Source organism: Pyrus communis, chromosome 12 (genome assembly GCF_041283825.1).
Source record: "Pyrus communis isolate YQ-2024b chromosome 12, ASM4128382v1, whole genome shotgun sequence".
NCBI classification, from domain to species: Eukaryota; Viridiplantae; Streptophyta; class Magnoliopsida; order Rosales; family Rosaceae; genus Pyrus; species Pyrus communis.
This window is the reverse complement of record NC_142576.1, coordinates 24,934,748-24,958,316: the sequence shown is the minus strand read 5'-3', so window position 1 is coordinate 24,958,316 and position 23,569 is coordinate 24,934,748. Positions and strand designations below refer to the sequence as shown.

The 23,569-nt window shown below is 37.6% G+C and overlaps 2 protein-coding genes across 5 annotated transcripts; both read right to left on the bottom strand.

Annotated features, from left to right (window-relative positions):
• Positions 1-1,779: 1,779 nt before the first annotated feature.
• On the bottom strand, positions 1,780-15,427 carry LOC137745085 (uncharacterized). 4 transcript variants are annotated; one of them, XM_088681540.1, is made up of 8 exons: positions 15,272-15,427; positions 14,400-14,512; positions 11,708-11,955; positions 11,105-11,260; positions 10,842-10,998; positions 6,364-6,503; positions 6,236-6,271; positions 1,780-3,363 (listed from the first exon to the last, which is right to left on the bottom strand). In XM_088681540.1, the coding sequence occupies exons 2-8, from the start codon at positions 14,479-14,481 to the stop codon at positions 2,416-2,418; spliced, it is 1,767 nt and encodes a 588-aa protein (XP_088537666.1). In that variant the 5' UTR covers positions 14,482-14,512; positions 15,272-15,427; the 3' UTR covers positions 1,780-2,415. The 4 variants fall into 4 exon arrangements, with proteins under 4 accessions (XP_088537666.1, XP_068341060.2, XP_088537668.1 ...); XM_068484959.2 differs by having other exon boundaries at positions 14,400-14,509; XM_088681542.1 differs by having other exon boundaries at positions 14,400-14,524; positions 15,272-15,413.
• A 1,345-nt stretch (positions 15,428-16,772) lies between these two features.
• Positions 16,773-22,125, bottom strand: LOC137745241 (uncharacterized). The gene is made up of 2 exons (XM_068485157.2): positions 21,784-22,125; positions 16,773-21,683 (listed from the first exon to the last, which is right to left on the bottom strand). The coding sequence occupies exon 2, from the start codon at positions 21,629-21,631 to the stop codon at positions 17,129-17,131; it is 4,503 nt and encodes a 1,500-aa protein (XP_068341258.2). The 5' UTR covers positions 21,632-21,683; positions 21,784-22,125; the 3' UTR covers positions 16,773-17,128.
• Between the last annotated feature and the right edge of the window lie 1,444 nt (positions 22,126-23,569).

The following is a 23,569-nucleotide window of genomic DNA, read 5'->3' as shown; positions in this document are numbered from 1 at the left end:
TAAAATTTCTCAAATAGGGTGAAAACTCATTTTCTCTCCATAATTCGCAATTGTCTGATTTTGTTCGGTGTGTTGTCATTAGTCTCCCATGTTACTCCGTTCTTTTAAGTTGTTCAAGAAAATCGTTAGCTCGACTGAGGTAGTGTCACATCCCAAACTCAGCTCCGTTGTAGCATGATATTGTTCTCTTTGGGCCCCAACCACGCCCTCACAGTTTTGTTTCTGGGAACTCACACGAGAACTTCCCAGTAGGTCACCCATCCTGGGATCGCTCTAGCCCAAACTCGCTTAACTTCAGAGTTCCGATGGAACTCGAAACCAGTGAGTTCCCAAAAGGTCTCGTGTTATATGGAGGTGGGCAAGTACATATAAGGTACATCACTCCCTCTCTGTTGGTCGATGTGGGATGTTACAATTCACCCCCCCTTAGGGGCCCGACGCTCTCGTCGGCACACTCGCACCACACACTATCGTACAAGTTGCAATCATAGGCAACTCCGACACTGTTGTACATGTTGCTTCGACACTGTCGTACATGTTGCAATAATAGGCAACTCTGACACTGTCGTACAGCAAGATTGATGAGCACCTGATTTTATTATGCTGCTGCTAATATGTAATGATTTGGAATATTTCTGGATTTACTGTTGATTTACATTTGATTTCATACTTATACGTAGTATGATTTTCTGGAAACTATACAGACTTTACAGCATGGGGTTATAACGTTTTCAAAAGGTTTTTATTAAAACTTTATTTTCAGGCTCACTCACCCTTATTTTTCGCCCCTCCAGGTTTTAATAGCTGAGCTTTCTTATCAATGAGGATTCGTGGCAAATCTTGGTATTGGAGATTACCTTCAATGGTATGATTCTCAATCCACTCTATTGTACTTTACTTATGTTCTGACATCACGTGTGAAATGGGTTCATTCCCGCTCACAGTGCACTCTTGTATTTAGGCACTTTTAGGTTTAAATTCATTCACATTTTCCACCTCACTACACTTTATGACTTTGTCACCTTTTAAGTGTCGGCTAGCACAACTTGATTCGGAGTCCTAGTGGACAAACCGAGTTGGAATGTGTCAGGTCAAAACTTCACATTTTCTTCATTTGGTTTTAGTTACACAGCGATCAAGTTCACTGACCTCCCCAACAAAATGGGTTGCAAGAGAGGAAAAATAAGTTTATTTATTTATTTATAATAGTACATAACAACTTGTTTAGAATGTCAATAACGCGTCGCTTTTTTGTTTTAATTGTAATTTAGAATTTAAAAGAGACAGCTTACTCAACAGCTGCAACTTCCTAACCAATTATATTTTTCTCTTTGATTTTATTTGTAAGATACGCTATACCTTCAACAATGGTTTGCTTGCTCCAATAAAAAAGTAGATGCTAAACCTTCCTTGTATTGTAATAATGAACAAATCTCCCAACTTTTCTTTGTTTGCTCCTCACGAGTTCTCTCATTTTCCAAAATATATTACCGAGAAAATAAAAAATGCTTCGGTAGATATGTGAGCACATGAGAAATGATAGATTTAAGAACGAGAATATCCAAAGTAAAGTAAGAGTGCCCACATTGAAGATAAGATGAGAAAATTAATTAAGGTGGTTTGGACACATAAACCAAAGACTTATAAATGCTCCACTAAGAAGATGCAACTATGATACGGAAGCTCACGGCAAAAGAGGTAGAAAAAAAACCTAGAAAGACTCAAAAAAGAGACTTCAAAAATGGATATAGAGCACTTGCAGCTCATGAAAGACATGACGCAAAACCAAACCATGGATTTTAAGATAAAAATAAAACAAGTTTTACTCGAGATTAAATTGATTAACGCATATAATCATATAGCTTAACTATCACTATAATTTGTAACTACTATATAAAGCACAATTCTAACCAACAAAGCATCATCCCACTAGTGAGGCGAGTCGACGAAACGATCTCCCAACAGCTCTAAATCCGAGAATACTCCTCGTCTTAACGTCGACCGGGACGCGGCCTCTCGGAGGCAGCTGAAGAGACACTAACAAGGGAAAGCACATCCAACATTTAAAGTACACATTTAGTTACATGCCCCAAACGCTGTTTACAACGCCAATGAAGTTTGCACAGGTACATCAAGTTGGGCACTTCATGTCAAATTGAAACATAGCTACCGCGAAATTTACGTTCTACGACACATCAAAGGACTCTGTGCATAAATTGGCAAGGGGGAGATGAACCTAGGTGCTGGAGGAGACGCTATTCTCTACTAATTTACATTACAACACAATGCCTCTGAGAAATTACACCGGCTCCATAGATTTCCAAGACGATCTTGTCACCAAAAGTTGTGGGTACCTTGGATGGTTTTGCCCACGATCCAGGATAGGAGATTCTGACTAGGTAAAATAAACAGAACTTACTGTCGAGGTACTACTGGCTGCGTATTTGACTGATTGCTTTGCCCGTAGAACCCCATACCAAGTGGCCGATAATAACCCCCAGCAGCCGGCTGCAACTGCTGCTGCTGCTGAGGCTGTGACTGCTGTTGCGGCAGACTGGGCCTTGACATACTCATTGAAATATGTGGAGGTATAGGCGGTGGAGGCGGTAAGGTATTTGATCCATATCCGTAAGGAATTCCACCCACCATAAGACCAGAAGATTGGACATATTGATTCGCTGGTGTAGTTGCAGTAGATGGTGATGGTGCCAGGGGTGGTGGCAGCGGACTAAAAGGACTTTGCATCTGGTTACTGTGGGACATAGGCTGCATGGTTGCTGATGACGCGATTGGAACACTGGTCATTGCCTGCTGTTGGAGAGGCGTAAAAAAGGCTGCATTGCCACCATCAGGATTGTTACCATCAGACATTTGTTTCTCAAGCTTGGGCCGTTTTTCTGGAGGAAACATGTATAATCCTGATGCACCATCAGGATTGTTACCATCAGACATTTGTTTCTCAAGCTTGGGCCGTTTTTCTGGAGGAAACATGGATAATCCTGATGTAAAACCAGCTGATTTCAGGCTACCAGTCATAGAGGCAGCTTCTTCAGCAACAAGAGATGAAAGAACAGACGTTAACATCTGTGCAGAAGAGGTAGATGCAGCAAGCTTAGCAGCCACAGCAGCTGCTGCTGCTTTCTTGTTCTCTTCATCGGTAGTTTTTACAGGGGCAAAAGAAACCATAGGCTGCATTGGAGGCTGAGGTGGGAGGCCAGTTTGTTGGACTAATAGTAAATTTGGTTCTAACCCCCTGGTAGATTCAGGTGTCATGTTAACAATATTGCTTTCGGATTTCAGAACCTGGGGCAAACTCAGTCTCCTTTTAATATTACTTACTCTCTCAATCTGATGTCGAGCAACCTGCATGGAAACAAAACAATCCTGTTAATCGCAAAGAGTAGCTAGTACAAAGGGAATTGCATTATAAGATGTGGTTTGATATGCTCTACTCCAAACCAACTTTATACACAGAAAATTAGTTTGCGTCTCCTAATCTTGAAATGGCCAATTTACAACTCTAAACTAATTTTGAAGTTCAGTGGACTGCAAATTTGGCATGTAAATTATTCAACCCACCTGAAAAAAAATTAAAAAAAAAAAATAGCTCCTATATATACATCACAAACATAGAATAAGCTGCTGGAGTTTGGATAGCCAGCATTCAAGGCAACACACCATTTACACACAATTTCGCATTTATGCGCCAACATTTAAGCTCTTCCAAGCCAAGTACTTGATGCATAAAAGTAAGGGAACTTTAACGAAAAGCTCCCGGTACTGTTCACTTTAACGAAAAACCACATTTTTACACTAAAAAGTCAATCATAGTACTATTCACTTTACCCTTTATTTTGTCCTTATCGTTAAAACTCAAGTTTTCAAGCCTTTTTCATTAGTTTTCCTTAAAAGTAATTCAAAAAATACAAAACTGTGCTCTTGGCACGTCACTAATTGTCAACTCCTCTATGATCATCAATCCCTGGGAGATATATTTCTCTTTAATCAACAAATACATAAGAGATCAAATTAAATTTAAGCAATGTTCAATCAACGGCAATGAATAATTGGAAATTGGCAGGCAATTGCTAGAAAATATTTGTACTGCCATAATTCATATAATAAAATAATAATTTGAAATTGTAGTTTAATAAATTAAAAAATGTATTTTTTTTTAAGTTGTTTAAATAAAACTGGATGCATTTTTAACTATCTGCCTGTCCAGTGGGAGAATATAAGTTCCAAGATGAAAATGCAAATTTAACATCCCAAATTTAACATTTTACCACTGGAGCAAAATAGTTTTGCATCTTGGAATATTCTAATGAAGATGACACCGGAGATGTAAAAGGCCTATTTACATCCTCGGTTTTACATCTTTGCACTGGAGTTGCCCTAATCTTTAAAAAAAAAAAGTGTTAATGGAAAGAAATTTAGGGTTTCCTGCTTGTTTGTGAGGCACAACAACCTTGGAGTGACTCCAAGGCACCTTCGGTGTGAGGCTGAAGGCCAGCGGGATGCCAAAACATTTCCAGAAATCAGTAAAATTAACTCAATCATCCCTAAACAGTAAACGGTGTTTACAACCTACACTGACTATTTCTTCACATTATTTAATGTAATTTGTGCAGAATGTCTTATATCCATGGGTGGTGGTTTCCAAAAAATAAGAATAAAAGATTGAATTTGCTTCTCCGAGATATGCAGAAAAAGGAGCCAAGGGAAACTTAAACCCTCCCCTCCCAACCAAAAACAAATACATTTAATAACTCCAGCAAAATAACCTCCACCCAACCCTAACTAAGTCCCAACCTCGGATAAATTTGTGTGTACCCAAAACACATAGCGGTACACCACATGTCATAATATAAGTGAACGACATGGTTGATATGTCCCACTTTTAGGGTATATTTCTCATGTCCCTTCACTTATATTATGACACGTGGTGTGCCGCCTTGTATTCCGGCTACACTGAAAAATCTCTCCCAACTTCGAGTGGAAAACTCTCTGGTCTTTATCATTGCCAAAGCCTGATATAAAGGCCATAAGAAAAAAAAAATTCTAAATTATGAGGAACGGTATTGCCCATATTTTATGTACATTTAAAAAACGAGTTTAAAGATCATTTTATTTTATCAACCTACAAACTCAACAAAATAATATTTCTATTTAAAGTCCTAAAAAAATGAACACACAGTTGGACGGGAAAAGATTATTAATCAAAGATCTTAGAAATTTATACTTTCTAAAGCCTACATTTTACTTTTTTTTTTTTTTTTTTAAAAGTCATCTGAGAGTAGGCCAAAAAGGATGCATGTTGATGACATTATGACAGATACAAATTCTGTTAAAATTTTCTGCAGAAATTTAAAATCGTTGTACTTTTTAATCAAAATTAAAATTTTCTGCCAATTCAGTATTACTTCTGTTCTGGGAATTTAATATGCTTCTATACAAGTTTGTTTCTCAACTCTTCTCAAGATTATGATAACTAGAACTTGTTTATGCAAAAGGACCAAAGACAATACACAAGCTAAAACAAAGCCGCTTAAAATATTAGTTGCCTCGCATAGAGACCTAGAACTGATACAGGACAGATTTGAACCGAACTGACTTGGGTTAAGATTAGAATTGACATGGGAAAGAGTTGAAGCAAACAAAAGAAACAAGAGAAAGAGCATATGCATCAAAATACAAGCTAGTATCACTAACCACCTACACTCTTGACAGCCATCATAGTTAATTGTGTAGGATATGTGCACATTTAAATGCATATGTTAATTAAGACCTAAGGTTGATACAAATGTATCATATTCCATTCTCTGCTACAATATATGCATATAGGAGTAACATCAAGATTCAGTTTTCCTACAGTTTAGTTTACTGTCAAGCAAACATTTTCCTACAAAACACCACAAAATTAATTCTTATTCTAACGACAAACATCATCTAGCCGTTTCAATCAATAGATCTCAACTTTGAGGAATGCAGGAATCAAACTCAAGACTTCATTATCAACAGAATCAAGGCATTGAGTTGATAATACCACAATTTCTATTAGCTATAAAGATTATGAGGAACTGACGTTGACAACTAGTTGATCTTGATAACATTCAGTGATAAAACCCCTTGTAAATCAAATTATAAAGACTAGGTACATGCCCACCATTTCCAAGAGAAAGAAAGACTTCTTAATTTTAAGAGGGGCAAATGAAGTTTAGTTAGCTACTTTTACCTGCAATTGAGTGCGAACAACTTCCAGCTTTGCTTCCTGTAAATATTAGCATTTAGTCATCAATATCTGAAATCTTAAACAAAGCCGCACAAGTGATAACATAAGTGGAATAGAAAAAAAAATTGTACTTGATCCTGAAGTGCTTCTCTGAGTTGCAAAACCAAGGCAGATCTTGTTGCCTCCGAGCTCTCAAGTTGCCCAACAGATTGATTAAGTGCATCTTCTTGCTCTTTCAAATCATCCAACAATGTGGATCCCTGCTGAGTTCCTGATTACACAGTTTAGAACGGGAAAATCAATAAAACTATTCTACATGGCACTAATATACATCAGGAGATGTTCAACAAATTTAACACAAGACCAGTATTATGTTTACTGAAAGCATCAAAGAGTTCAACCATCTACATTACATTACATGCATGAAAATCTAAACAGTGTAAATATCAGCATACATATCAAATAAGGGGGCGTTTGTTTGCCCTCACTAACTCGGACTGGACTGGACTGGACTAGCTATTAGTCCAATACTGTGTTTGTTCCATGCTGGGACTAACATTAATGAGACTAAAGGGGACTAGCATGGACAAAACCCTTCACTAAGAGGTCTTAGTGAGACCCCCCAATAACCATGGGACTAGCTAAGACTATGCTCTATTTCTCGTCCTTGTCATGCTCAAGCTCAACGACCACTCCCGACAGACTCCTCGTCATCGCCGGTCACCTAGATCAATCATTAACTTCCCGACTCTCTTTCAAATCCATTTCACAACCAACTTTCATATAAAATATACCAAATTGAAGCTGGGAGTGACAAGATTTCGATTTTACTTGAATCGAGGCCAAAATGTGGTCGAATGTGGCCGGAAAATGGCCTGCAAGTCTCGGCCTGTTTGGGCTTCTTCAAATCCATGACAAATTCGAGCATGCAAAGCTAAGATCTCAGTCCAGGGATGGTGATGAATTTTTTGGCGGTGCTAACTTCATCCAATTTAATGAGGGTTGGCCAAAAAACACATCGGGAAACCTGCAATTCGTCCGGAAAATTGGAGCCGTGAGGTTCCGTTCGAACAACGCATAGCTAGAGAGGGAGGGAGGACAGAGAAATAGAGACTGGAATCAATAAGGAGTTTGACCAGGAATGAGAAAGAGACATGAATTGAGAGGTCTGAGAGGAAAAAAAGAGGGAGAGGGTGGGACGATGAGAGAAGAGGTAAAGAGTGGGACGGAAATGGTAGGAAAAGATGGAGAAAAAGATAAGATCATAATAAAATATTAATAATTTATATATTAAATAAAATAATATTAGAATTTGTTATTATCCAACTTTTTAGTCCAATACTGTACCAAACGCTTCACTAAGTTAGTCCAGTTTAGTCTAGTCTAAGCCAGTCCAGCTTAGTCCTTGAAGCTAATCCAGTCCGAGATAGTCCGGCGCAACAAACGCCCCCAAGGGATTTCTTTGATCTTAAGGTTCTGGATGGAATACTTATATTTTCAAATCCATCATATTATTTTCAAAATTCAGCAATTTAATTTTTTCAAATAATGCCTTTTAGATATCACAATCATAAATAATATCATATAGCAACTAACTGTTTTAGAGTTCCTCAAATAACTTAAATCAGCGAAGGGAAACAAAACATACACAAGGATAGATGTAGATTCAATGCCTAGCAACTTCCTATTCTACTTACATGGTCATTCCTAAATAGTAATACACAGAAAGGGATACTCATTTTAAATGACACTTGTTTTAAGATTTTTTTATTCCTAAAGTTTGAAACTTGCAATTGTTACTCCTAGAACTACGCTCGAGACGGACATAATAAAAGACTAAGATGAGATTATTCCAGGCCAACCTATTAATAGTAATAGCAGCCAGTGTACTAGCTTGATTAATCAAATAAACCAATTCAATTTGCCCCTAGCAGTCTATCGATGATGCATAATTTACATCTGAGTAAAAGAATAGACAGAGTCACAGAGCCTTTTGGAAATACAACTCATGAAAAAAAAAAATGAAAATGCAAGTAATGCACACAAAATAACTTGGACAATGAACCAATAGTGTGACCAAAAAAAAGAGAGGAGAGCCTGTCATTCTGATGTGAGACTTTTTCAATCACTTGGCAGAGATTAATTAAACCTCTTTAAGACTAGGAAACAAGATAAGTTGCTACTTTTAATTTATCTAGTAATTGGCTGAATGGACGAACAGGTCAGAGAAAGAAAGGTATAGGAAAGAGGTGAGCATTAAGAAGGAAGAAGGGAGAAGGTGAAGAGGGGGCAAAGTAAGATCTAAAATCTATACACGAGTCTATGCACTTATACTGTACAACTCTAAAGTATGTACTGACATCCATTTGAAAAACAGACGAAACAAAAATGGCCAAAAACTGCTGCAAAGTATCCTCAAAGGTTCTAAACTTCTAGCATTCCTTTCCCTCACAAGCACCACATAATACAGCTATACAAAGAGGAAAAGGGTCAAAACATCTTTTTCCTAAACTAGCAAAAGAAAACAGGACCAGAAATATTTCACTCTCAAATTATCAAAATAAAATGACCATCTTAATAGAGCTACATGAGAGTTCATTCAAACTGATCATATTGTCTCCAAACAAGTCCATCCTAACCTTTTTCTGTTTTGACACAAACAAATATTCCAACTTAAATTGAAAATGTGCAAATCAGAGGACACGATATCCACTGTACAAATAACCTGTATTTTAATTATCCTAGCATAAAATTGTATAAAATAGAATTTTTCTGTCAAGTAAGAGGAGTACTCTGATCTACAAAAACAGTATAAATAGGTGTTCCTCGAAATTCTGAAGAAACCAAAGGTCCAATCCCCCATAATATCCCAGTAGAGAACTTTATGTCACAAAATCTCCACCCCCTCTCCCCTAAATCTGTCAAAGGTTCTCCAGTTTCTTCCGAACCCAACCACCCAAAACACAGCCGTCACTCTACCTCTCCCAGAAACTTCTCTCATATGTCCTCAGCCAAAAAACTCACGCCCTTGACAAAATAAACTAGGACAAGATGTTGGAATTGCCCAACTCAATATTTTCCTTAAACAACCTTAACCATAATATAAAGCAATTGGGAAACAAAGAATCATGTCATGCACTTTCAGCTTCTACTCTACACATGATACGATGACAGGAAGAAAGGCAAACAGAATCAAAGAGTCATTCCCATTAAGCACTTGAAGCTATTACTAGTCCCTTAAGTGGTACCATAGCCTTCAAAACCATAGAAGATGGGTTGAAAGAAGAAATGAGTTGTCAATCAAATTTCCGTGCATACAATTGTTACAAGAAAATCCCCAAAACACATGGCTCTCCTTCAAGAGTGCCATCAACCAGAAATCACAAATCCACCACTATTCAAAGGCCATTGAACATTAACATTACAAGATAATTCTCTCCAGGTCTTAATTATTTTGTAACCACTGCTTGTCCAAGAATAAATGGTTTGCCCTATTGCTACTTGTGGACCAACAACAGCCACCCCTTTATTAAAAATATACTAATTTTTTTCTATCTGACAAGAAACACGCAAAACCACACACAACACATTCCACCTAGACCACACCAACTATAAATGCAACCAATCCAGATGGGTTACGTTAAATCCAGCATCCATAAAATGCAACAAAGAGGAAGCAAGAAATTTAATTTGTCCAGCATTAAAGTCAACTCCTCTCTATCTTAAAAAATTCTTCTCTTCCTTTACAACCATGTAGATAGGCCCTCCTATTAGCCAGAGTTTAAAAGCTCTCTTAGTGGGCAGAGTTTAAAGGCTCTCCTATTGGCCAGAGTTTAAAGGCTCTCTTATTGGCTCAGAAAGACCTCTGTCAACAGTGCATAGCTATTTCTTAGAAAAATCAAGCAACAAGTTACACCAGATTTGTGAACTGCAGGAACAATGTAAAAAGATGTGCTCAGTTGATTCACCAGCTAATATAAACAGGAGACAGCAATGAGATAATCAGACACAGGATCTTTTTAAAGCATAGCACAAGTCCCCAGACACATAAATAGAACAATGCCTTCTATCAGACTAAGCTTAACTCAAAGACATATTACTGGTATGAGACAACAAATTTGAGACATCCACAAACACCGTGTCATTTGGGATTCTTGGAATGATTTAAGTTCCAAGACAAGGCTACAGAGGATAAAATGGATCTAAGGAGGATACAACCGGATTATGATCAAACAATATCTATAAACATCAAGGAATGAAAATTGAAGGGATGAATCACCTACCCTAGTATCTTCCAGAATTGGATTCTAGTTCCATTACAAACAAGAAGTTTTGAACTAGGAAATAGAAATAGCCCTGAGAGACATATTTCCTACGGCATTGAAGATAACTTCCACTCCCCACCATTCAAATGCAATAAATATGCTTTTGGTAATCAATTGATTTGTAGAATTAGCATTATAAACATACAACAATTAAAGTCAGAATTAACAGAACCTAGTTTTCACCCCATAAAAGTTATATTTTGTCATCTAGTTCCATGACTATCATCGAACAAAGTAACATATAATAAACATTTATGAACTTAACCACATGTCCTAACTCTTACCATGAATCAAGGTGTTTTCAACGTCTTCATCAATTTTACCCACATAAAGTACAGCAGCATTACACTTGTTTAAAGCAGCTTCTTCCGTAAGATGTGCATCAAGAACAGGTTGAAATGCGGTAAGTATTTTTTCTGGCAGACCTCCAACAGCCAATTTCTGAGGTTTAGAAGAATAATAAGGCATGTACAAGCTTACAATAAATACGAGTACAATTATAGGCATTGAATATAAACCAACATTAAAGACTGCCCAAAGTGCTTACAAGTCTAACTGAGTGTGCATCCCTCTTCACTATCTTGATAGGATTTGAACTTTTTCCATTGCTTGCAGGTGGAGCAGGAGGATTCCTTCCCATCATATCATCTTTAAGACTATGCCCTCGAGACCCAAAAACCTTTCTTTCTTCCCATATGTCAACCTGGACAAACGACATAGCTTACTTACAGAGGAAATAATGAGACTAGATTGCTAGGCACAAATGATCAAAAGGAAACGTAAATAAGAGTGGACACTAAACTGGTTCACTCTAGTCCATTATATGCTTGTCTTCCGGAGAGTGGGAGCAATCTACCAATTTTTGTGGGTTAATATCTGCAAACTCAGTTGGCTAGGTAGTGAAATCCTCTGGAGTATCTAAAAAGGACTTGGGTTCAGTTTCCACTTTGACGAAAATACAAACACTACAGAATCGTCAAAGTTTCTCCGGCCCACTACTATAGATTTAAGTCACTTAACATTGTAGTCTCAGGTCAAGTAAATGCATGCATGCATGCACACATCCAAATATCTATTGATGGTAGCATAATCATACAGCTATTCAATACTGTTATTTGTAAAACAAAAGAGAACATTCATAAATGCTCACCAGTCTTGTGGCAGCTTTCTTTCCCTGTTGATCACCATTTTCATAAACATGCTTAAGAGCTGCAGGAAGGAACTTCCAGAATTCATTCACAAATTCACTGCCCTTTCGCCTACTGTTTTGCAATATGTCATTAGCCAAATATAGACAAGCCACGCGCTGATCTTTCTGGGCAGAATTAAAACATTTATCCCACATTTCAACAATCTGCCTTGCTTTCTTTCGGTGAGAAATACACCAACGGGATAAAGCTATTTAAATGATTAAGGAAGCACATAATATAAACATCAAAGTTGGAGCTAAGTGATCAGGTAGTACATTACATCTATGTACAAATCTCATAAAATAAGAACTAAGGTATTATCAATACATCCAGAAGTCAATATATGTGCCTATATTATCAAATATGTTTACCAGAAAATTTACTGAAGAAATATCATTTCTAAAGGATACAGTATAAAAGACCGTATAGGGTTGCAGCTCTGGATGAAATTGTTGTACAGTTGCAAATTATAGGGCCCCGTTTATTTCACCTTCTTAGGTGGGAGCGGAGTAGCTAGGGTTACTAATCCCATGCTTGGTATGACCAAGGACTAACTTAAATGAGACTAAACTAGACTCGCCTAGACTCCACGCCTCACTAAATCAAGCCAACCAATCCTGAGTAATAGCTAGGTATTAAACCGGACTAGAAGGAAAAGGGCATGCGAGCCCAAATCAAACCCAGAAAACATAAAACCCAGTCCAGACTCCCTGATCGCAGACCCTTCCCCATCTCCCAGCTTCGAGCCAATCACATGCACCCTTCACCCAACCATCCTGCACTGTTAACCCAAACCACCCCCCCCCCCCCGGGGCCCCCTTTTTGCTTCAATTTAATCTCTCTCTCCATCTTATATACCTGCTGTACCGTAACTTCTGCACTAAGCCCAATTCCTAAATTTTCAATCTCTTTCTTGCTTTGTGGTTTGATTTTGAAGATTTGCAGTCAATTATGAAGTTCTGAGAGGAAGTGAAGAGGGAGAGAAAGATTGACACATAAAAAAAAAACGGTTCTCTTCTAAATAGTACGGGCAGAAAAATAGTTGGGTGAAAAAGTAATAAAATAATAGCTTTTTTGTTTTTATAAGTATAAAAGAGAATTAGAATATGGCAAAATATAAATTTGGGTCTAATATTTTAGTAATGTAGCTTAGTTCGGCACTGCACCAAACTTTGCTATTCTTATACTGCTTAGTCCAAGCCAGGCCAATCCAACTTAGTCCTTGAAGCTAATCCAGTCCGAGCTAGTCAAGCATAACAACTGGGGCCTAGAACTCTTAATATTGATGTCATCTAAAATAAAGTAACATGATGTACAAGATGCAAGAGATAAGCCATGCTAAGACGTTCACATGACAAATTTAACTCACTGTTCACTATTTATCTAATAAAGCAGCACAGCTGCTAAGGCATTTAGCAGCAATCTCTACAGAGAACTTAAGTGGTACAGCCACTTGCCACCAAGGGCTCATGTTAAGTTTATGCCCCAGGTCTGTGAGCCTTAATTACCAATAGGCGGGAAAAGGAAAAGAAAGAAGGAAGTCATTTAGGAGCGTTCAGTTTTTTGGCTCAAAGAAGTCATGATGGGAAAAAAAAAATTTAAATATAACTTCACGATGGATATAACTTTGAGATAGCAGATATTGCCATCATCAATGCATCACCTAAGTTTTATAAACAAAATATTAGTGTGTTAGAACGAGAAACAATATATCGTTAAGGGGAGGAAAGAGTGGGAGGCATATATATGCACAAGAATGATCCTCCATATAATTTGAATAGTTACATTTTCTTTTATAACAAAGAAATGTTACTGCTACTCAACAAAATGCAAATAAAGTGGACAAGATATCCACCCTAGAACATACATCGTAGTACAGTCAATAAACTTAATAAAAATCACATTCTAGGACATCAAAATAGTATCTATCGAGAAGTGGATGGCAAAAGTTATTTACATAATCTAGACTATTATTAAGGGAAGTATAGATATAAAAAGGACCAACATTTGCAAAAAATAAAAAATAAAATAAATAAATAAATATAGGCACTTACAATATAAAAAGAACCTCCAACGTGCATTTTACCCTCAATAAAAGAAAATAAAATATATAATTTGGATAACTAGTAACTAAAATTCATTTCAATAAAATAAAATACAAAAATCTCTACACAAATCTTTTTAGCACTCTCTCTTCCTCTACAATAACTATCATCACTCTCTCTTTCTCCTCCTACAGTAACAGTCATTCTAACATGCAATATATGTGTGATAGTTGCTTGTAAACTATAGCACAAAGAGAAAACATAGATACAGTTGAAACTTCATCAACTAATGCAATTTTAACGCAGCCAAAAACAAGAGCATACAGAAAAGGTACAAACTTTAACATTACAAGTTTCTTCACAAATCTAAAATTAGGGAAAAGTATAAATTTGTCTTGAATTAGATTCAGCAAGATCCTAGTAATATAAAACATATATTAGTGTTTTATTCTTACCAAAAATCCTTATAAAAGAGTATATTAATGAGTAGATGCGTAATACAGCTACACAGAAACAAATGTGATTCCCTCCTTGTAAACATCATTACCAAAACATAAATTAGCTCAACCATGAAGTACTGCACACAGGGGATTTCTTAAGAGGATACATTCAATGCATTGTTGTGAACTGTTGAGTTTTGAAAGCTTGTCAGCCAATATCTGTCCATCAAAAGCTTCAACGTTACTCATTATGCTGTTGCTCAGTTTTTTACATCCCCTGCTGCCATAAAAACTGTATTGTTATGCCAAAAAAAATTAAAAAATAATGTGAAAAATATATTTAGAACTTGTAAAGTTTTTAACTTTTGTTTCACCCATTCAAGTACAAGATTGCATCAACAGAACAAACAAGTCTTTACACTAATCCTGTTACTCAATACCGTTCCGTCTTGCTACATATTTACATGCAATCAAAGTGAAATAAACACATAAATTATAAAAATGCCCCCAGTTCCTGAACTAAAATTTGAAATTAACTAAATAAAGTGAAAAATGTAAGTACAATTTGTAAAGTTTATAACTTTCTTCGACCCATTCAAGTGCGGGATTCAATCAACAGAATAAACAATTCTTTACACTAATCCTGCTACATATTCCAGTGCAACCACAGCTAAAAAAATTAACCCGTTTCCTAATTTAAAATTTGAAATTAGTTAAATAGGCACTTCATGGCCTTCATTACTCTCAAAACCCACCAATCTCATACGACTGTACTTCCATTTCATCAATCAATTCGACTCTTATTCTTTATCTATAATTGTATTGGAACACATACTTCTCGACTACTCATTAATTCCCGATGAAAAAAGAAGCTTTAATTTTCCACACAAAAACGAAAATTGACAAAACCAAATTCTAGGGTTTACACAGACATGCGTCGTCACGCACAGTTTTCAAACGGAAACGCCGTTGAGGAATCGAACCAGGGAGAAGGACGGAACTGAAGAAGAAGGAGGAACGACATGGTTCGGAGACTTACCGGAGCAGCAGCGGGTGGACGTCGCTCTCTTTCTCTCTCTTCTTCCGGCAACTGAGGCCGAAGTGCGCTCGGTCCCTCTCCTTCTTCCTCTGCGGTCTGAAACGACGCCGGGCTATAGATATTTGCTGTACTCTTTTTCGTTTTGCAAATTTTATTTTCTGCTTTAACTTTGTTTTGTTCTCTTTTAGATTTTTTTTTTTTTTTTTAACAAACGATACTATTTATAGGGATGAAGCGGGCTTAATCTCACACAGGATAACAATAATGTAATTCAAATTTGCATTTGACGATAATTGAACATAAGATCTCTTATTTACAACTGAAGAGAAATATTACTATACCATAATACTAAGTGACTTAATTTTGTTTTCTTAGTTTATAATTGTTTTGTTCTCTTACTTTTACAACATTTTGTTTTAAGTTCCGTGAAGTTATTAATCAAAGGTCCTCTCCGGATCTAAAAATCTTGAGCTTAAGGATCAAATGATCCGAACCGTAGAAATATGATTCAATAGCTACAAACAGGAATCTCTCTAAAGTTGTAATAATTTGATCAAATTTCAACCATTCGGATCATTTGATCCTTAGGCTCAGGATCATTAGATCGAAAAAGAAACTGGGTTTATTAATCAGGCATCATGTCTTTTAGTTGAGACACAAATTTAATTTTTGACATTTACGTTTAAGTTTTGAATAAATTTTCTATCATTATGTATTATTTGGTGATATTTAATAAAGCATCTCATTCAATTAAACAAAAAAACTATTGTCCTCAAAACACGAGAGGGCAAAAATATGGATTTGCGTAAGAAGTAGATTTTTGTACTACATATTAAAGCATCCCGGCATGTTTGGGGTAACGAAAGAAGTAGATTTTTTTTCTCCATTGTGAATAGGAATTGCAGTACATTTACTAGATATTTTGTAATACGGATTTATAGATAGATAGATATATGTATGTATGTATGTATGTATGAACTGTTATTAACCTTCCAAAAATCTCATTTTACTTCATAAGTGCATTTTTCTTTCTAATTATAGAAAGTTTGGAGTGCCAAAAGAGATTTTGGAGTGCTAATAACAATTTACGCGCACACACACAATGTTAAGTGAGAGTTATGGATTTGCGTATAAGATTTTATTTTATTTTCAGATTCATTTGTAAACCATTAAATGGATTGTGTTGATGCGTGTAATTCTCACACACATCTACAATTGATAATCGTTCGTGCACAAGAATACCAACCATTGAAACTGTTGATGCGTGTGAGTCCCCCACACACATTTACAATTGACAATTGTTCATGTGTTACAAATAGTCTTCACACTTCTAACCTCTTGTTTTCTTTCGCCGGAAAGAAGTACAAGATGATTTTTTGGAGTATCAAATGTCAAAACGGCTCCCTTTTAGATACTTGCAGAATGCTTGAGGCAGCCAACTAAGTTGAAAATTAAAGAATCAACGGCGGGATCTGATAAGAAGTATAAAGAAAAGGAGACAGAAGAAACTACTCGGATTCATAGCTACAATATGAGAACCTCAAAACTTTTACATCCAAAACATAATGTACAACACTGATGATCAAAGCCAATCTTTCACCCGATTCTTACAAAATGTAGGATACAACAACAACGACAACAAAGCCTTTTCCCACTAAATGAGGTCGGCTACTTACAAAATGTAGGATAAAACACGAAATTTCACACTTCAAGAAATCAAACCAAAACCTCATTCTTGAAGAAACCAATCAACCAAAAGATCAGCGAACGAAACTACCACTTACCAAAATATGATTATAACCACACCACACCGGAGAAAACAAAGAGCTTGAAGTTGCAAACCACCAAACATGCTCTTCAGTTTTCGTGTTTTATATTCTCAGCTGGAAGATCCGTTGCATGAGGTACTACCTCTGCCAATATGTTCTGTGTAGATGGTTTTGGCGGCTCACCATCAACATTACTTCCCGAGACTTGCTTGAAAGCAATAGGACTAGTTATAGTTTCTTGAACACCATGTTTTGTGGTGCTTGATGCAATCTCCTTGGTCAACGCCATTGCATTAACTCCTAGTCCTGACAATCGCTCCTTCAAATGTGATGTTGGTTTTAAAAGCTCATCGACATGACTTTCCGATACCTGCTCCAGAGTACTATTCTCTTGAACACTTGGTAGCATATCACTTGATGCAATCTCCTCCGTAGAACCCATTGAATTAGTTCCTATTTCTTCTGCTCCATCATTAACATGACTTTCTGAGATGTGCTTCGGAGTAGTGATATCTTCATGAACACTCGATAGCATATTGCTTGATGCAATCTCCTCCGCAGGATCCGCTGCACCAGTTCCTCCTTCAAACCCATCATTTGAAATTGATATCACTTTGGGCAACTCAGTAACATGACTTTCTGAGACTTTCTCTAAAGCAGTATCTGCATTGATATCTTCTTGAACACTATTGCTTGATGCAACCTCCTCCATAGAACTTATTGCACCAATTCCTACTTCTTCCGATGCATCATCTGAAATTGAGGTTGCTTCTGCCAACTCATCAACATGACTTTCTGAGACTTCCTCCAAAGCAGTATCTGCATTGGTATCTACTTGAACACTTGATACTGTATTGCTTGAAGCAATATCTTCCGTAGAACCTATTGCACCAGTTCCTACTTCCGATCCATCATTAACATGACCGTCTGAGACTTGCTTCGGAATAGTGATATTTTCTTGTTGACAGCCCGATATTATGTTGCTTGATGCCATCTCATCCAAAGAACCCATGGCATTACATCGTACTTCTTCAGACCCATCATTCGAAATTGACGTCACCTTTGGCAACTCATCAACATGACTTTCTAAGACTTGCTCCAAAGCAGTATCTGCATTGATATCTTCTTGAACACTTGATACTGTATTGCTTGATGCAACCACCTCCGTAGAATCCACACCGGTGGTTCCTACTTCTTCCGACCCATTTGAAAGCTCACCAACATTAACTTGCGTCAGCTTATTAACATTACCTTCTGAATCTTGCTTTAAATCGGTGACATTATCTTCCAAGTAGCTTGCTTCAACAATTGGCAACTCTGAACTGGTTTGGACAGTATTTTCAGATGCTTCCAAGTACCTCTCTTCAACAGTAGGCAACTCTGAATCTTCCAAGTATCTTGCTTCAACAATTGGCAACTCTGAACTGGTCTGGACGGTATTTTTGGATGCTTCCACCACTAGCTGATCGTCAACCACACTGGGAAGAATGACTTCCTCAACAGCTAGTCCCTTATGCATTTGCTTAAAATCTGTGTCAATATTTTCAATTGATCTTGCTTCAACAACTGGTAGCTCCTGGTTCAATTCTGACAGGTTTAAATCACCAAATTCAGTGCTTAAAACATTTGCTTCCTCTGGAATCAGCTCCTCTGTATGGAGTGCCTCACCAACTTCATTCGTACTGAAGTCCCCAACTGCATCCAATTCCGACAGCAACCCTGCATCAATCTCCTTTATGTCATCTACTTCTTCTTTAATAATAAATGCTTCCACATGATCATCAAGATATGGTTCAACCATGGATTTATCTGACCAGGAAAGGACTTTATCCAGCTCTGATGACGGCTGTTCTTCAGAAAGAACAGATTGATAACTACAATCAGCTGTCTTCATGTCAAAAATCTTAGGGAGAGAGATATCGTCCTCTGAATGTGAAACCGCTAAGCCGACTTGGTTGCCTGTCCCCAAGCTTCTTTCAATTTCATCTGATGCATGTACTTTTGAGGTGGCACCGCTTGTCTCTACAAAACCTGAAGTATCTTTGTCTGTGCTCTCACCATACACTTCACAACGCCGGTCTACAAACGGAACTTGCACTTCAGCTAATGCTGGAGGTGTAACCATTTCGGATACATCTGCTTGTATATCAGAAGAAATAGAGTTAAAGGAAAGGATCTTTTCAGTTGGTAGGGGGGTTGAGTCATAGACTGGCTCATCGTGTTCATCTTCATTCAGTGTCCTGCTCATAAACTGGACTTCTGACTCCTTCAGTGAAGGTTGTGGCGAAATTACAAACCCCTTGGTGATATCACCTCTTGCCTCCAAACTGGTTGATCCACGTTTCACTACATCTGCAATCTTTTCATCCACTTCTGTCAATGATGACAAGCTTGACGTACTGCTGTTATCCTCTTCAATCGGTTCTGGTTTGAAATGATCTTCGTTAACATGTTCCACATGAGTAGCCAAACCAGTTGCACCAGACAAGCTTGGTTCCAGGTCTTGCGATTCAACCAATTTTATTTCAAGCTCATTATGTTGAACATCTCTTTTTCCGGCCTGTTCCATTTCCAGAGAATCTACGTCTTCAGAGGATTGACTTCCGTGCTCGACAAGATCATCAGTAGCATGGTAAATGTTGGATATCACTTCTGCTTCTTTAGTAAAGTCTTGCTCACTGAAATTCCTTTCATCCAGATCTGCAGCAGAACTCACTGATTCGGTATCGGGAACAGAACTCAACTTTGATTCGCTAACTATGCTTAATTGTCTTTGAAATAAGGAACTGCTTGTTCCTTCTGAAGCCAACCTTTCTGGTACAAAAACAGGTCTCCACTTAAAATCTTGCCTCTCTTGCCTCGGCTGCCCTAAGGTTGATGGTCCAAAACTGAAGCTTTCATGCCTTCGGAAGACTGCATCCTTGGCGTGAATCGGCATAAACTCTTGCTCAAAAGGGTCTCCCTTTAGATCAGGTTTTTCTTCATTTGACTCGTAAGGAAGATCAAAGGGGTTTCGCCTTGGCAACATTACAGACGGAGCAGACCCAGGAATGGGTGGTAACCCCAAGTTGTCAAAGGAATCATATGACAGATCAAATGGGTTGTGTCTTGCTGTTGAAATTGGTGCAACATTAAACGGAAGATCAACACTATCAAAATCAATTAGATTCTTCTCTGCCGTTATTTTGAAGCTTTTCCTTGCTCTTCTCCTTGCAATAAGGTTCTCCAACCGTCGGTTCCTTTCAAGCTCCAGATTCCCCAAATCCATGAGATTCTTTTGGTCATCCTCGGTCCACTTGATCGCAGATTTGCTTTCATCATCCTTCCCATCTGGTGCTTCTTCCTTGTCACCGTCATTATAATCATTCCCATCCTCTCCTACTTCTTCACTGTGGTTTTCAGTTTCCACATCAGACTCAACACTGCCAGCATTGCTCCTGTTAGACTGGTCTGAAGCAGCATCGGACTCATGACCATGGGACACATGAGCCGGCTGTGGAGCTTCTGAGTCTAAAAGAGGGTACAGCTCATCAAGCATCGGAAGAATGTCAGCCATTGAAGCATCTGGCGAGGAACTCTCTGCTCGATCCGACTCAGAATCTGAAGCCTCATCATCCACATCTTCACCAGCCTTGTCATCACCCCCACTGCGAAGCAGTGAAGAATACAAGTGATCATCGTGAGCATAGCCTGACCCTCGAGGAGATATATCATCGTCTTCCACTCGACGAATCTCATTTCGCACTTTTTGAAAAGAAGTATACTGCTGCTCAACAGCCTCATCATCACCACCACCATTCCCAAGCAGTGCAGAATACAAGTGATCACCCTCATGAGCATAACCTGACCCTCGAGGAGATGTATCATCGTCTTCCACTCGACGAATCTCATCTTGAACCTTTTGAAAAAAAGTGTACTGTTGATCAACAGCTGCCACATCCCAGTCAATGCCTTCAATCCCCAAGTGATCATTATCAATCTTTCTCCGCTCTCCCAACTCCGAACTGTCTAATTCGCTCTCCACATCCTCAATCTCTCTCTTCTCACCACCAATGTTTTGCAAACCCTGATCAATAAGTGGCACATAAACAACCGAACCTTCGCAATCCTCATTCACTCTCTTCTCACTATCAGTGTTTTGTAAATCCTCACTAATAAGTGGCACATAAACACCCAAACCATCACGATCCACAACCTCACTACTCGCTTTCTCTATGGATGCATCAACAAAATCCCTAGTCTCTCCCACAAACCTCTCCGCGGAAAAGCTCCCACCTCTCTCAAGCACAACAGTGTCATCCCCTAAACCCCTAGTTCTAAGAGAAGCAACGTCATCACAGGTAACCTTCTCTTCCCTTTCGATTTCGGGTATGTTGGTTTGGCCAAAACTCAGAAGGGTTCCTAGAAGAACAGCAGTGCAGACTAAAACCGGGGACGTCGAAACCAAAAGGGTAAACAAAAAGGGAAACGATCTGTACAGAAATAGCAGAAAAAGCAGCATCCCAGCAAGAAATGGATGATTGCAAACTGATCCGTATGAAATCAACACAATTTTCCGGAGTTTAACTCCAATTTCTAACACCAACCCCATTTTTTCAACTTCTCAGTGGATTATGGATATAAATACTAATTGCAGTTCCAATCTGTATGAACAGAAAATTAACCAATCAATCAACATGCTAAAAGCAGAAGCTAAAAGCTTGAAAAACAAGTAGGAAACAATCAGTGAAAAGAAAAACCCACCTCAGTGAAGAACCAGATGGGAGTCCAAAGCGATCAATCAAAAACCTGAAAGCAGAAATTGATGAGAAAAAATGGAAGAAGTTGAGATTTTTTGGAAGGGAAAGAAAAATGGAGACTGAGAGGACAGATGAAAAAGAAAAACCATGGAAAGTAAAGGGCAATGGGAATCCCTCAGCTTTTTCATTTTAGGGAAAAACAGCGAAGGAAAGCTGTATGTATGTATCTATCTATAATTCTACATTTCCATGAATGTATGTCAGTGTTTTTGGGTATATATTTGATTTGATTTGACAGACAGGAAAATGGGGCGGCACAGAAAGAAGAGAAAAAAAGAAGCTACTCAGTCAAAAAGTCACGACACCAACTTCTTTGTTCAAGAAATCGTTACTGTATCGGTGTATTCGTGTCATTAAATAAATTTTTCTTACTCATTAAGAAAAATTTTGTATCGAATTTTGACTAGTTACATAGCCAGGTATGCCCCGCAGTCCCACAAATGAATATATCCCGTTTTTGTTGTTGTACCATTCGTCCCTCCCACAAAGAAATGGATCTCACTTTAGGTAAAGTAATATTTAACCTCATGTAGGTACAACTTCCAATGCACATATCTAATTTGTTGTGAGGGTGGATCTGATTAGTTCGTTAGTTAGGCTAACATTCTCAAATTTTTCCCTGTCTATCTAGATTGTAAACTATGATTCCTAAACAATCACCTGATGAAGGAAATGATGAATCAAGTGATTCCTTCTCAAAACCCTTTCTTTGAAGCTAATCAAACTACTATACACAAATTTTCTTCTATGCACTAAATTTTTTTCTTCTATAGTTTAGATTATAGAATAATGTTTGGCTACTCAATGATGAATATGAACTCGTACTCAAAACTCTTTGTGGCCGAATTACAAAGCTTCGTGTTTATAATCAGAACTGTTCATATTATGGATCACTTTGTGAAGATCATCTTTGCGAAAATGGATTAAAACTAAGGTCATTTAGTCAATCTATTGTACCACATCCATAAGCTGTTCGTAATTCTTTTATTAATTATGTGATCAGTTTTTAAACAATTAAGTGATTAAACGACCTTAGTTTTAATTGAGCTCTTTTGCAGAGGCGATCTTTAAATAGTAATTTATAATATGACATGTTCTGATCATGAACACGAAGTTTTATAAATTAATAACGAACAATTTTGAATAAGAACTTCTGTCCATTATTTAAAGGTGTGTGCTATCCACACATCACATTATACTTCTCACACACCCCTTGATAATTTTTGTCCTTTGATATTCTTCAATTCATCCGATTAGACGGCCGAAAATTAAAAAAGTATAAGAAGTAAAATAAGATGTGTGGATATCACATCCCCTATTTAAATAGTCATGTACTATTCTAAATTAAGTTAGAACGTTCCTCCAATAACAAGAAATAATTCTCCCCCATTATTATATTCTCATTCGTGGTGCTTCAGTTTTATAAGTTATGTTTATATACCCACAGTCCCACTGTAGCTACATAGGCATACATCTTGACCGTTCATCTCTTTATGATATTCGCGTCGCGTGCGGTGGGTGGGAGCTCATAATCTCTACCAATTATTAAAAGCAAGAATGATCGATGGTAATGCGTGTGTGTGGATGATCATTACAACCTCGGGCAGAGGACTTTAATATCCACTTTTCTTTTCTTGCAAGCTTACATAAAATAATTACATGTTCTCCAAGAATTTTCAAACATGACAACTTGCTATTACAATGATATCCTTTCGGTTTCATTGATTCAT

Coding starts and splice junctions, on each gene's coding strand:
- LOC137745085 (XM_088681540.1), bottom strand. CDS start 14,481: ATGAGTAACGTTGAAGCTTTTGATGGACAGATATTGGCTGACAAGCTT. Junction 6,504..10,841: donor TGAAAACACCTTGATTCATG/GTAAGAGTTAGG, acceptor CTGTGTAATCAG/GAACTCAGCAGGGATCCACA. Junction 3,364..6,235: donor TTGTTCGCACTCAATTGCAG/GTAAAAGTAGCT, acceptor GTTTCCATGCAG/GTTGCTCGACATCAGATTGA.
- LOC137745241 (XM_068485157.2), bottom strand. CDS start 21,631: ATGGGGTTGGTGTTAGAAATTGGAGTTAAACTCCGGAAAATTGTGTTG.